Raw genomic sequence first — 15,816 nt, forward strand, 5'->3', positions numbered from 1 at the left:
AAGATTGCTTCCCCCACCACATCTTTGGCATACCGGCACTCTCTAATAAGGCGTTCACCACATCTTTGGCATAATTTTGTGAACTACAGCTTTAATTAAACTTCAAATTATTCTCCGAATATATAGCCCTACCCAGATTTAACTACCAATCAACTCTGATTCTTGCCATCACGTAGTTTTTTCTCGAGTCTGAACTGAAATCAGGCCATACAACATGCCATTCTTGCACACAAAAAGAATACTCTTACAAATTAGTATATTTGCTCGTATTAATTCTTTGCGTGATCATAGAACAAGCTGCACTTACTACATGGATAAGTCTTACAAATACTCTGTAACTCAGTGTAAAAATGGTGGTAATGAATAGTACGAAACGCATCAAAATTTAGTATTGAACTGAAAACTCCAAGCAAGCCCTGGCTGTTGTGCTGAAGAACTTCAGGCAGCTTTGGCGAGCTGTCCGAGCTCCCTGTCGACGGCGACCTTGAGGAAGCTGCCTTCCTCGACGACCATCTGCACGGGCAGGAAGCCCAGCCCGTTGGCCACGGCGAGCATCACCTCCTTCATCTCCGCCCGGAGCTCGTGCCGGTCCACCTTGCCGCTGCCGTCCCTGTCGAACCGCGCGAAAAGGCCGCGGTACAGCGCCCCGAGCTCCTCGGGCGCCACCGCGGCCTCGTCCACGCCGAAGTGCTTCTCCAGCACGCGCAGGCTCATCAGCTCTGCGGCCATCTCGGCGTAGGTGAGCAGACCGTCGTGGTCGGCGTCCAGCGCCGCGAACCGGCCGTCCACCGAGGAGTTGAAGGCGCCTTCGTCCTCCACGAAGCTCCGCACCGTGCTCCCGTCTAGGATCTCCACGCTCATTTTCGGATTCTGTCGGTGTTCTAGGGATGTGTTGGTGTGAGAGTTTTGCTCTGCTCTGCGCGATCAGTCGTCCTGGTTTTTTATAGGGTCATACGATTGGCCATTCGACCGTGCCTGGATTCCCTGGAAGGCGCGTTTGGGCCGACGGTTCTTGCTGACGGGTTAGATTGGGCCGGTGGGTTTTGACGCAGGTCAGATGCTGTGGGCGCGTTTCGGCGACGCGAAGATTTCATTTCTTTGGGCCGTGCAGGTGTGGCCGTTGTTTCATCGTGGCACCGTTGGGCCTGTGGAGAAAACGTGTGCCAGGTCGGTGACGCTTGTCGGTTGGGCAGTCCGACAGCGAAGACTTTCAACAGGTGAGGTGAGCGCGTGCCAGCCGACTAGCAGACACGGGTTCCCGGAACAGAATGTCCAGTGCCTCTCAAGTCTCAAAACTTGCAGCTCTGTTGTTTCTTTTGACGAAGGAAACGATACGGTTTTAAGCAATAGAATTCCACACAAAAAGTTTAGCAGCACGCATAACCAATTCTAAAACAAAAAACCATTATTGGTTTTAAGAGCCTATTACTACCGAACTTTGGAACCGGCATTGCGTAGTCGACGGTGATATATGGTGAAGGCTACCATTGGCGTTGCCTCAACCGATAGTAATGAGCAATAAAAAAACAAAAAAGAAAAAGAAAATAACCTAAGTTTGGATGTGTCGGTCGCCGCCGCCGCTCTTTCAACGCTCGTCGGGCCGCTGGTGGCCCATGCCCCGTGCTAGGGCCACCCGTCAGCGAGGAGGAGAACGAAGGGGAGGAGGTTACCATGCCAACGCCTGCCAGAGCCCACGCCGCCCATCCAAACCGGTGACGTGAGGGGGATCTACCACGCCACCCATCAAGCCCACACATATCATACATGGTGGGTTTAATGAAAATACAACCCAGGTCTGGATCAATTTAATTACACAATCCAATTATGAAATTTGTTGAATCCTAAAAAAATTTCAGGTTTCAAGTCAAATCTCTATTGTATTAGAAACGTATCTCATGGGGATTTAATGGAAATAATTTGATGTTGTTGATGTTTGTGCATTTTTTTATAAACCAAGTAGAAGTTTGATTTAGGATGAAACTAAAACATATTTTGTTTTGGAACATAGGGAGTATCATACATGCAACATAATAATGGTAATATATATGAGTAATCTGGTCTAGTATACATTGTTTGTATATATATAGTGTTTGCACCAAAATTTGGGAAGAAGAACACGGAAAACTCGAAGCTTATAAGATTGTGTCATCAAGGAATCGATTGCGGAAGGATAGATATCAGCTGATTCAGATGCGGTACTGGGATCGGCTCTCTTCGGATGACATCAGCAGATAACGTCAATGAGCTACGGTTGGCGTCGGGAGAGACATATCGGACTCTATAAAAAAGGGAAACATTAGGGTGAAAGTTATCTTAAGTTAGGAAAATTTTCTCTTATACCAAAGATTGTAATAAGTTGTACTTGAGTATGATTCATGCTTAGGTTCCGCGTATAAATATTGGACCCCGGCTATTGTAAAGTACATCCAATCAATCAATATCAATTACTTTTTTCGGCTCCGTGTCAACCCTTAGGAGTAGGAGTAGTGTAGATCTCGACGAGTTCTTCAACAAGCAGGGCTACATCGGTCCGGCCGACCTCTGGCTTGTCTGTAAGTACCGTTATGGCTTATACTTCTGTTTGTAAGGCTGCATCGGTTAAGTTTGACCTCCACTGCGAGCTCTAGTATAAGCTAGTCATCGATTCTTATCTAGTTCAAGTACGGCTGCATCGGTTAAGTTCGACCTCCACTGCTCGAATTAGATTAAGGTCAAGTTATCGGCTCTACCTAAGAGTGGCATCCTTCGGGTAGATTCATTAAGTTACCGATTTTGTTGGTGTTCTTATTGTCATTAGTTTCAGCAATATCAACCTGCCCGATCGAGATCGATCTGGATCGGCTTCACATCCTTTTAGTCCCTCGATTATTTTGTCATATTGCGGTGGTTCTTATTTTAAACGACGAATTATGCTTTCTCGGCTGTTTTGCTTTGATCTTGATCGTGCTTAGTATGCGGTCGAGGCATGTTTGATCTTGAGGAGGTTTATTGGCTAGTTGAATCTGGTACAGCTCGATATTATGGCTGTAACGATCCGGTCGATCCCCACTGATGGAACTTTAGATCGGAGGATGCTAGCCGGTAGGTTTGCTTTCGACCAGGCACGACCTTAGCTGTTTGCTATGCCTACATCGGCTAAATATCCGATTGCTCATACTTTAACGCTCATAGTGTGTCTTCGTAGTGTATCTTCATGATTCCGTTAAATGCCTGAAGGAATATTATCTTAGCATTTGGATTGACACTTGACACCCAATTATTCAGTCATCGGCTCTAATAGCCGGTACCAGAAGGGTATCACTTTTAGCTCAAAATTACCCCGAAAGGGGAAAACTGATACGAGATGTATCGCCTATAGAGCAAAAACAAACACAAAGACAATCGTGATGTATACAAAGACATTACAGAAAGTACACCGAGATACGATCATAGAAGAGCAGAAGATTTTATTCATTGATTAGTTTACCCTAAATACAAACTAATCAAAAACATTATTTCTCACATCCTGAGCGGATGTGATGTCTACGATGGCCTCCGCTGCATCGACGAATTCTTCGATCAACTCCTCGTGCTCCTCGGGGCCGTCGCCCATCGGGAAACTGGTCTCCATGGTGTGGAGCTCGTACCCGGTCTAGACCTACGCCACGGCCAGCACCACCGATGTGCCATGATGGATGCCATGAAGGGCAATCTCTTGGAAGCGGGCCAAGACCTCGTGGAGGCGGGCGTTGATGAGGGGCCCCTGGGCATCAATGGCCGTCGTAGCCACGTTCGCCGCCAGTCGGAGGGACTCCAACTGCACCGTCAGGGCTAGCGATCATAGAAACAAAAGAGCCATCAAGATAAAGACAGTGGAAATCAAAATGAAGATGTTCTTGGAGTCCATATTACCCGCCACCATGGCATCAGAGTCGGCCAGCCACGCCCGAGCAGCGCTGGCCTCTTCCTCGGCGGCGTGAAGGGCGGCTTGAGAGGCCCCGAGGTGGATCTCAAGCTGGCCGTTTTCCTAAGTTGCCTCGGAATAATGGTCCTGGGCTGCCCTCCACTCTCGGAGGAAACGCCGACCATCGTCGCCGTTGTAGGAGTCAGAGGAGTCCGACGACGAGTCCAGCGTGGAGGCGACATCAGATATAGCATTGGAGGGCTCGCTGGCCCTAGGAGGAAATGGACGAAGGCTGTCATTCAAGACAAACCTATAAACAAATTAGAAAAGTTCATCGCCATGAGCAGAAGGTATCGACCTCACCTCATACGACGGAGGTGTTGGCTCATAGGCAGGTTCTCCTCTAGAACCCTCCTCCACCGCGCGCTTGCCCTAGTTACCCTCACCAGCCATAGGGTTTGGTTAGATCTATGAGAAGGGGGAAGAAAACCGCTACAGAGTTGGTGAGGGCAGAGAAGTGCAAAGGAACAGGAGCAGTTGCAAGTTTAGATGTGTTCGAGGCCAGAGCCCTTAGCTGGTATTTGTAGTCATGAAGCGAGGTGGTACATAACTCAGGACATGCAAAGGGCAACTGCTAATAGAAGGCGAAGCGTCACCTCACTAATGTCGAAAGGAATGCGGCGTTGATAACTGAGGACAGAAGATTGAAGGGTTTTCTTAATAAAGACCGTGTTTTCAGACTTAATTGGATTAAGGTCACAGGACTGGAATCGGCTATTTTCAAATCGGCTCTCTAGCCGAGACAAGAGATACAATAAATTGATAAAAAATATGGTTATCATTGGTTCCACACAAAATACATGTTGGTATGCAGATTACAAGTTTAGAACATCCTGGATTGCTTTCAATGCTTTTAGTCGGACAACATCGACTTCTGTGATTTGTTGCTTATCTTCTTCGACTGATCTAGGAATATCCTCAAGGCTGTTGCAGATGGCCCTACCTTCTCTGACCTTGGTCAACAGTTCTTGTTTCTTCTGCTTAATGGCATTGGGTATTTGAGTCAGGTTGGACTTATGATGATCGATGGTAGCCTTCACGTCCTCCAGTTCCTTCTCAAGTTCTGCACGCTTGGTTTCCAGTTGGGTCAGCTCTGGATCGATCCTAAGGGAGGAGCTCTTCAAATTATCAATTAACTATGTCGGCTCTTTGGCCTCTTGTCTGTTGGAGTTCTTCTTGGCCAATAAAGCTTCATGATTGGACATGTTCCTCTGAGCCTTTTTCACCTTTGGGGCTTGATCTTCAATGATGGATAAAGGCGACAAGACGCTGATAAGATCTGGGGATGAATTATCCTTAATGACTAAGAAGACTCTTTGCATTGAATCTGCATCTTGGACCAAATCGGCTATATTCCTCTCAAGCATTGGCAATATGTCCCTTAGCCAATTTCTGGTCTCTTCTGATAAAGCTTCTTTAGAGGAGGTGGCTGATAAGCTGATTTCATCTTCATCTAGATACTCTTCAAGATTGAAAGAGTAGCTTAGAGCTAGAAAATTAAGTATCTATATACAAAAGAATCTTGTTAGGAGGATTGAATCAGTTGATAATAAGATAAATGGTAAAATAAATACGATACCTTTTCTGGGATAGCTTCTGTCTGAGAAGAAGGAACGACTGATGATGCACCAATGGTATCTGGTTGAATCGGCTCTAAACTTTCAACATTGGTATCTGCAAACATCAAGGAAGATTTTTAGTTCATATTTGTTGCAGAAAGATAAACTAAGCATATGACTTTCTTACCATCAATTATTTGCTGGATTGAAGATTCGACAGACTGGGTGTCAACATCAGTAGGATCACCTTCAATAGGTAGATTGCCAGACTTCTGCCCTTGCATGAATGTATCCTCAGGGAGTGTCTAGCTTGGTAAATGGTCAGAGAAGGGTGAAAATTGAATAAAATCAAGAATTTTGAGAAAATACCTTGGCAGCATCAGAGCGTGAAATGGAAGGACTCTCGTCTTCTGCTGTCTTAGAAGCATCGGTTGGTTCAACCGAAATCGACTCCTTTTGAGGATCGGCCGATGAAGAAGGGGTTGGTGTTGAATTAAACGCCTGGGACAACAGTTCCGCACCCCGAGCAGATTGTGATACAATTGTTGATAACTGTGAAGAAAGGGGGTTAGAAGTTGAATATCATTTTAAGAAAAGGGTGAATCATTTTACCTAGGCAGTTGATGGTCTCGTTCTGCGAAGTCTTTTCCTAGTAATAGTTTTCTGAGTTGTCCCTTGGGCCATCTTATATTTTGAGGATTGATACGTTACAATTGTAGGGGCAGCTTGAGTTTTCATCAGTTTCTTCAGTGTGGGTGCGGTTGATCCCATTCTTGAGGCTAGACATGGTGGCTGATAATCTATGGGGTGCCCCTTCTTGTCCAAGCTTGGGGATCGAATTCGGTGTCCTAAAAAGGTCTGTTAGAACAATTGGCAGGGGAATTCATCGAATATTTTTTCTGAAAAAGGGAATGGTAAGTTACCTCACTGTCGGAAGCAAACTCTCCATCCAGAGTTATGCACCTAGGATGGACCGACCCATAGAAGAGATAGGAGTGCCATTCTTGCCACCGGGAATCAAAAAGGTTGGAAGAGAAGTTGACTCTTATCTAGTCTTGCAAGCAAAAGGAAGAAAGATCTGATCCTAGTTGAAAGACTCTAGAGGCTTCCATCACTTCACTGATACCTTTCTCTTGGCTTCAGTGTTCTTGAAGAACAATTGAGGAGGCAGTTGGCCAAGACCAAACTGACGAGCTACGAAAGAGGGGTTGTAAAACTTGTAGGTTGGAAGGTTGCCTAGGAGGAAGGAACCTATAGATATTTTGCCATGGCCATGACGAAATTTGGCTGGAAGAACGCAACGTTTGATGAAGGAATTGAAGATTGCACCTGTCGTTTCATCTGAGTAGTCTGATTCAAATCAAAATTTAAATGAGAAAACCAACTCACTGTTCTCATCCTCATCGTAGGGTAGCCAAGTCAGAATATCTGCATCAAACCCTCTATAAAACTTCTTAAAGAGACGACCAGCATCGACAACAATTGTTATGGCCGATGCAGCTTCACCATAGCTGATGTACTGACGGGTTCTTCCTTCTTCGCCTCTGTATTCCTCATCAAAGTTGGAGAAGGGAAAGCTCAGGTTTCTGAGATCAGGTGTTACAATCTTGTGCATATACAGGTTTAGCTATAGCTGTATCAACCACCAAGGGCCACTAATAGTGTGCACTGGTTCATTCTTTAGTAACTGGACAGCTACCTGGTGCATTAGATGATAAGCAGCTCCTAATAGATACTTTCCAAGAGGTATATCAGCGCCTACTGCCAGATGCTCTACCATAAGTTTATGATTGTAAGTCGGACCACAGGATGACCCACAGAAAATGAACCTTTCCAACCACATGTTCAGAAAAGCCACATATTCTCTTTCGCTAACAGTTGGTCCGTCTCCAATATGATTTAGAATATAGCTTGCCCGTCCTATGCAGTCTGATATTTTAGCTAATTTCTTGGATCCAGTACTTAAGAAGTCATAAGGTTGCATTGATCATATTATTCTAAGGCCGGTCAACATATAAACATCGATCAAAGTGATGGTCATTGGGCCGTGACAAAAAACGAAGGCATTTAGGGTGTTAAACCAGAAATAAGATACAAAAATGAGGAGTGAATCATTCCTCTCCATTCTAGACAATGAGAGTGTCAAGCATTGATTCAAGTCATGAATCTCCCAATCTCCAGCCTTTTTTCCTGACACCCTACGAAACCAATCTCTCCATCCCCTAGGTATTTTGGGTCAGTTTCTGAAGGAAGTTTTGGTGTTGTAGGAGAACAAATCCACTACAGATTGTTTGAAGGGGATTCAGTTGATTTCTTGACGGATAAAATCAAAGGGATCAGAGTCACCCATAGGCCTAAGAAAATAGACATGGGGAGCAACAGCCGATGGAATCAAAATTTTGTTCCTCATTTCCTAGAGACTAGATAAAATAAATTTAAGAAGAAAGAAAGTTGCAGGGTAACGGCTGATACTTGGAAGACAGGAACTTAGAAGCATACCTCAGGAACGTGGTCGCTGGTCGCCATTGCAACCAAAGTAGATCTGAATCCAGAAAAGGTTGCAGGGGATGACTTGACGAGCAGCTCGAGCAGTGGAAAAAACTGCTAGGGTTGGAGCTCTAGTAGCAGCGGCTTTGGTTGTTGAGGCTCGCTCGAAGAAGAAGGGGAAAGTAGATGGACCGAATGGATCAAAAATGACAATGTTGGGGTATTATATAAAATTCAGACCGAGAATATCAAGAGTCACGCGTATATCTCGGAATAAACGGTTACGACATGGTGAAACAGGTAAACTAAAATTTTGGAATAAAATCATTTATCTCAAAATTGGGGGACATGTGTTTACACCAAAATTTAGGAAGAAGAATGCGGGAAACTCGAAGCTTCCAATATTATGTCATCAAGAAATCGATTGCGGAAGGATCGATATCAGCTGATTCAGATGCGGTACTGGGATTGGCTCTCTTCGGATGACATCAGCAGATAACGTCAATAAGCTACGGTTGGCATCGAGAGATACATGTCGGACTCTATAAAAAGGGAAAGATTAGGGTCCAAGTTATCTTAAGTTAGGAATATTTTCTCTTATACTAAATATTGTAATAAGTCGTACTTGAGTAGGATTCATGCTTAGGTTTTGGGTATAAATATGGGACCCTGACTATTGTAAAGGAGACCCAATTAATCAATACCAATTACTTTTTTCGGCTCCGCGCCAACCCTTAGGAGTAGAAGTAGTGTAGATCTCGGTGAGTTCTTCAATAAGCAGGGCTACATCGGTCCGGCCGACCTCCGACTTGTCTGTAAGTACCGTCATGGCTTATACTTCTGTTTATAAGGCTGCATCGGTTATGTTTGACCTGCACTGCGAGCTCTAGTATAAGCTAGTTATCGATTCTTATCTAGTTCAAGTACAGCTGCATCGGTTAAGTTCGACCTCCACTGCTCGAATTAGATTAAGGTCAAGTTATCGGCTCTACCTAAGGGTGGTATCCTTCGGGTAGATTCATTAAGTTACCGATCTTGCTGGTGTTCTTATTGTCATTAGTTTCAGCAATATCAACATGCCCGATCGAGATCGATCTGGATCGGTTTCACATCCTTTTAGTCCCGCGTTTATTTTGTCACATTGCGGTGATTCTTATTTTAAACGACGTATTATGCTTTATCGACTGTTTTGCTTTGATCTTGATCATGCATAGTATGTGGTCAAGACATGTTTGATCTTGAGGATGTTTATTGGCTAGTTGAATCTGGTCAACAGCTCGCTATTATGGCTGTAACGATCGAGTCGATCCCTACTGACGGCACTTTAGATCTGAGGATGATAGCTAGTAGGTTTACTTTCGACCAGGCGTGACCTTAGCTGTTTGCTATGCCTGCATCGGCTAAATAGCCGATTGCTCATACTTTAACGCTTATAGTGTGTCTTCATGATTCTGTTAAATGTGAATAGATCTATTTGCTTTAAATGTTTAATCTGCTGTCTTTATTATGGCTGTCATCGATCCGGTCGAACCCCATTGTTAAAGATAATAGGTTAGATTTAATGAGTTTATAGATCTGTTCGTATTAAATAGTCGATTGTTCTTATGCTGTGATCCTTTTTCTATCCGAATCGGCTATTTCAACCGATCCGCCTATGCTTTCACACATATAGGGTGTCTTTCAGAAACATGTTAATGTATAGACGATTTTATGGATTCTTTGGCTTTAGTTTGTTGTTATCATCATAGCTGCATCGTTCCAGTCGAACCTCACTGTTGATGGTAACAGATTAGATTAAGAGCGTTTGTAGATCCATTTGTGCCTGACAGTCGATTTGTTCGCATGTTATATCCTTTCTCGTTAAACTCATCGGTTCAATGCTTTACACCGGTTATATTTATCTAGCTGATGATGTTACTTATATCTGGGTGTGTTGTGTTCGTTACTGTAAAATCAACCACGACCCACGAGCTTTACAGTACTTAACAGTCGATTTCTTCTCGTATCGGCTGTTTAGTCGATTTTTCTCGTCTGGCTGCTCCTGAAGCAGCACACTTGGGACTGTCTGGGCAAGACCGGCATATTCCATCTTAAATTACTGATAAACTTTCTCTCCTTGTCAATTGTAGGTCAAATTGATTGGCACGCCCTCGGGAGGAATTCGCAGGGTCGACTGGTCCTGCGTTGAAGCCAAACGGATCTCCAGCCTTGCTCCATCAAACATATCCTTCCGGCTTGCTGTGTGCCAGACGCATTGACACATTTTTACGCCGACACATAGATAATGCAACCAAGTGCTATAATCTTATGAGAAGAGAACAAAATAAACCAATATTTCTCATTAAAAATATATGGTTACTTTAGATGTGTCCAACATCCAAGCATGGCCTAAGCGAGGCATACTAGATGATGCCACAAATTCTTGCTCCAAACTGTAGCACCCAGAGGTCATTGGTAGTGCTGACGTGGGGTACCCGGTGAAGCTCGGCAGCGGCGTGGCGTTCGCGGCGGCGTACCTGTCGAATTACACGCCTCTCGTCCCGTCCAGGATCTGAGAACAATGCAAGGGACGACAGCACAAAGAAGGCCGGTGGCGGGCGACGACGATGAGCGGGCAGACAAACAAACGAACAAAGCGTGCAGTGCAGACATCTCCGCCTCTGCGCCGTGCAGAGCGGATGGCTGACTGCAGTAACGAACTCTCTGCATGTACAGTTCATTTCCACACTCTGCTGTTGCTACGGGGTATAATTTTGTGAACTACAGCTTTAATTAAACTTCAAATTATTCTCCGAATATATAGCCCTACCCAGATTTAACTGTATTTGGTCATAGTACCAATCAACTCTGCTTCTTGCCATCACGTAGTTTTTTCTCGAGTCTGAACTGAAATCAGGCCATACAACATGCCATTCTTGCACACAAAAAGAATACTCTTACAAATTAGTATATTTGCTCGTATTAATTCTTTGCGTGATCATAGAACAAGCTGCATTTACAACATGGGTAAGTCTTACAAATACTCTGTAACTCAATGTAAAAATGGTGGTAATGAATAGTACGAAACGCGTCAAAATTTAGTATTGAACTGAAAACTCCAAGCAAGCCCTGGCTGTTGTGCTGAAGAACTTCAGGCAGCTTTGGCGAGCTGTCCGAGCTCCCTGTCGACGGCGACCTTGAGGAAGCTGCCTTCCTCGACGACCATCTGCACGGGCAGGAAGCCCAGCCCGTTGGCCACGGCGAGCATCACCTCCTTCATCTCCGCCCGGAACTCGTGCCGGTCCACCTTGCCGCTGCCGTCCCTGTCGAACCGCGCGAAAAGGCCGCGGTACAGCGCCCCGAGCTCCTCGGGCGCCACCGCGGCCTCGTCCACGCCGAAGTGCTTCTCCAGCACGCGCAGGCTCATCAGCTCTCCGGCCATCTCGGCGTAGGTGAGCAGACCGTCGTGGTCGGCGTCCAGCGCCGCGAACCGGCCGTCCACCGAGGAGTTGAAGGCGCCTTCGTCCTCCACGAAGCTCCGCACCGTGCTCCCGTCTAGGATCTCCACGCTCATTTTCGGATTCTGTCGGTGTTCTAGGGATGTGTATTCTTGGTGTGAGAGTTTGCTCTGCTCTGCGCGATCAGTCGTCCTGGTTTTTTATAGGGTCATACGATTGGCCATTCGACCGTGCCTGGAAGGCGCGTTTGGGCCGACGGTTTTTGCTGACGGGTTAGATTGGGCCGGTGGGTTTTGACGCAGGTCAGATGCTGTGGGCGCGTTTCGGCGACGCGAAGATTTCATTTCTTTGGGCCGTGCAGGTGTGGCCGTTGTTTCATCGTGCCACCGTTGGGCCTGTGGAGAAAACGTGTGCCAGGTCGGTGACGCTTGTCGGTTGGGCAGTCCGACAGCGAAGACTTTCAACAGGTGAGGTGAGCGCATGCCAGCCGACTAGCAGACACGGGTTCCCGGAACAGAATGTCCAGTGCCTCTCAAGTCTCAAAACTTGCAGCTCTGTTGTTTCTTTTGACGAAGGAAACGATACGGTTTTAAGCAATAGAATTCCACACAAAAGTTTAGCAGCACGCATAACCAATTCTAAAACAAAAAAACCATTATTGGTTTTAAGAGCCTATTACTACCGAACTTTGGGACCGGCATTGCGTAGTCGGCGGTGATATATGGTGAAGGCTACCATTGGCGTTGCCTCAACCGATAGTAATGAGCAATAAAAAAACAAAAAAGAAAAAGAAAATAACCTAAGTTTGGATGTGTTGGTCGCCGCCGCCGCTCTTTCAACGCTCGTCGGGCCGCTGGTGGCCCATGCCCCGTGCTAGGGCCACCCGTCAGCGAGGAGGAGAACGAAGGGGAGGAGGTTACCATGCCAACGCCTGCCAGAGCCCACGCCACCCATCCAAACCGGTGACGTGAGGGGGAGCTACCACGCCACCCATCAAGCCCACACATATCATACATGGTGGGTTTAATGAAAATACAACCCGGGTCTGGATCAATTTAATTACACAATCCAATTATGAAATTTGTTGAATCCTAAAAAAATTCAGGTTTCAAGTCAAATCTCTATTGTATTAGAAACGTATCTCATGGGGATTTAATGGAAATAATTTGATGTTGTTGATGTTTGTGCATTTTTTTATAAACCAAGTAGAAGTTTGATTTAGGATGAAACTAAAACATATTTTGTTTTGGAACATAGGGAGTATCATACATGCAACATAATAATGGTAATATATATGAGTAATCTGGTCTAGTATACATTGTTTGTATATATATAGTGTTTACACCAAAATTTAGGAAGAAGAACACGGAAAACTCGAAGCTTCTAAGATTGTGTCATCAAGGAATCGATTACGGAAGGATAGATATCAGCTGATTCAGATGCGGTATTGGGATCGGCTCTCTTCGGACGACATCAGCAGATAACGTCAATGAGCTACGGTTGGCGTCGAGAGAGACATATCGGACTCTATAAAAAAGGGAAAGATTAGGGTCAAAGTTATCTTAAGTTAGGAATATTTTCTCTTATACCAAAGATTGTAATAAGTTGTACTTGAGTAGGATTCATGCTTAGGTTCCGCGTATAAATATTGGACCCCGGCTATTGTAAAGTACATCCAATCAATCAATATCAATTACTTTTTTCGGCTCCGTGTCAACCCTTAGGAGTAGGAGTAGTGTAGATCTCGACGAGTTCTTCAACAAGCAGGGCTACATCGGTCCGGCCGACCTCTGGCTTGTCTGTAAGTACCGTTATGGCTTATACTTCTGTTTGTAAGGCTGCATCGGTTAAGTTTGACCTCCACTGCGAGCTCTAGTATAAGCTAGTTATCGATTCTTATCTAGTTCAAGTACGGCTGCATCGGTTAAGTTCGACCTCCACTGCTCGAATTAGATTAAGGTCAAGTTATCCGCTCTACCTAAGGGTGGCATCCTTCGGGTAGATTCATTAAGTTACCGATTTTGCTGGTGTTCTTATTGTCATTAGTTTCAGCAATATGAACCTGCCCGATCGAGATCGATCTGGATCGGCTTCACATCCTTTTAGTCCCTTGATTATTTTGTCATATTGCGGTGGTTCTTATTTTAAACGACGAATTATGCTTTATCGGCTGTTTTGCTTTGATCTTGATCGTGCTTAGTATACGGTCGAGGCATGTTTGATCTTGAGGAGGTTTATTGGCTAGTTGAATCTGGTCTACAGCTCGATATTATGGCTGTAACGATCTGGTCGATCCCTACTGATGGAACTTTAGATCAGAGGATGCTAGCCGGTAGGTTTGCTTTCGACCAGGCACGACCTTAGCTGTTTGTTATGCCTACATCGGCTAAATATCCGATTGCTCATACTTTAACGCTCATAGTGTGTCTTCATAGTGTATCTTCATGATTCCGTTAAATGCCTGAAGGAATATTATCTTAGCATTTGGATTGACACTTGACACCCGATTATTCAGTCATCGGCTCTAATAGCCGGTACCAGAAGGATATCACTTTTAGCTCAAAATTACCCCGAAAGGGGAAAAACTGATACGAGATGTATCGCCTATAGAGCAAAAACAAACACAAAGACAATCGTGATGTATACAAAGACATTGCAGAAAGTACACCGAGATACGATCATAGAAGAGCAGAAGATTTTATTCATTGATTAGTTTACCCTAAATACAAACTAATCAAAAACATTATTTCTCACATCCTGAGCGGATGTGATGTCTACGATGGCCTCCGCTGCATTGACGAATTCTTCGATCAACTCCTCGTGCTCCTCGGGGCCGTCGCCCATCGAGAAACCGGTCTCCATGGTGTGGAGCTCATACCCGGTCTGGACCTACGCCACGGCCAGCACCACCGATGTGCCACGACGGATGCCATGAAGGGCAATCTCTTGGACGCGGGCCAAGACCTCGTGGAGGCGGGCGTTGATGAGGGGGCCCCGGGCATCAACGGCCGCCGTAGCCACGTTCGTCGCCAGTCGGAGGGACTCCAACTGCACCGTCAGGGCTAGCGATCATAGAAACAAAAGAGCCATCAAGATAAAGATAGTGGAAATCAAAATGAAGATGTTCTTAGAGTCCATATTACCCGCCACCATGGCATCAGAGTTGGCCAGCCGCGCCCGAGCAGCGCTGGCCTCTTCCTCGGCGGCGTGAAGGGCGGCTTGAGAGGCCCCGAGGTGGATCTCAAGCTGGCCGTTTTCCTGAGTTGCCTCAGAATAACTGTCCTGGGCTGCCCTCCACTCTCGGAGGAAACGCCGGCCATCGTCGTCGTTGTAGAAGTCAGAGGAGTCCGACGACGAGTCCGACACAGAGGCAACATCAGATATAGCATTGGAGGGCTCGCTGGCCCTAGGAGGAAGTGGACGAAGGCTGTCATTCAAGACAAACCTATAAACAAATTAGAAAAGTTCATCGCCATGAGCAGAAGGTATCGACCTCACCTCATACGACGGAGGTGTTGGCTCATAGGCAGGTTCTCCTCTAGAACCCTCCTCCACCGCGCGCTTGCCCCAGTTACCCTCACCAGCCATAGGGTTTTGTTGGATCTATGAGAAGGGGGAAGAAAACCACTACAGAGTTGGTGAGGGCAGAGAAGTGCAAAGGAACAGGAGCAGTTGCAAGTTTAGATGTGTTCAAGGCCTGAGCCCTTAGCTGGTATTTGTAGTCATGAAGCGAGGTGGTACATATCTCAGGACATGCAAAGGGCAACTGCAATTAATAGAAGGCGAAGCATCACCTCACTAATGCCGAAAGGAATGCGGCGTTGATAACTGAGGATAGAAGATTGAAGGGTTTTCTTAATAAAGACTGTGTTTTCAGACTTAATTGGATTAAGGTCACAGGACTGGAATCGGCTATTTTCAAATCGGCTCTCTAGCCGAGACAAGAGATACAATAAATTGATAAAAAATATGGTTATCATTGGTTCCACACAAAATACATGTTGGTATGCAGATTACAAGTTTAGAACATCCTGGATTGCTTTCAATGCTTTTAGCTGGACAACATCGACTTCTGTGATTTGTTGCTTATCTTCTTCGACTGATCCAGGAATATCCTCAAGGCTGTTGCAGATGGCCCTGCCTTCTCTGACCTTGATCAATAGTTCTTGTTTCTTATGCTTAATGGCATTGGGTATTTGAGTCAGGTTGGACTTATGATGATCGATGGCAGCCTTCACGTCCTCCAGTTCCTTCTCAAGTTCTGCATGCTTGGTTTCCAGTTGGGTCAGCTTTGGATCGATCCTAAGGGGGGAGCTCTTTAAATTATCAATTAACTATGTCAGCTCTTTGGCCTCTTGTCTGTTGGAGTTCTTCTTGGCCAATAAAGCTT

At 45.5% G+C, this 15,816-nt stretch overlaps 2 protein-coding genes across 2 annotated transcripts; both read right to left on the bottom strand.

The window, feature by feature from the left end:
- Nucleotides 1–273: 273 nt before the first annotated feature.
- LOC136498880 (uncharacterized) lies at nt 274–907 on the bottom strand. The gene has a single exon (XM_066494593.1). It carries the CDS (start codon nt 859–861, stop codon nt 439–441), a length of 423 nt encoding a protein of 140 aa, XP_066350690.1. The 5' UTR covers nt 862–907; the 3' UTR covers nt 274–438.
- A 9,550-nt stretch (nt 908–10,457) lies between these two features.
- On the bottom strand, nt 10,458–11,582 carry LOC136502124 (uncharacterized). The gene has a single exon (XM_066497597.1). It carries the CDS (start codon nt 11,540–11,542, stop codon nt 11,120–11,122), a length of 423 nt encoding a protein of 140 aa, XP_066353694.1. The 5' UTR covers nt 11,543–11,582; the 3' UTR covers nt 10,458–11,119.
- Between the last annotated feature and the right edge of the window lie 4,234 nt (nt 11,583–15,816).

This window comes from Miscanthus floridulus, chromosome 13 (genome assembly GCF_019320115.1).
Source record: "Miscanthus floridulus cultivar M001 chromosome 13, ASM1932011v1, whole genome shotgun sequence".
Lineage (NCBI taxonomy): Eukaryota > Viridiplantae > Streptophyta > Magnoliopsida > Poales > Poaceae > Miscanthus > Miscanthus floridulus.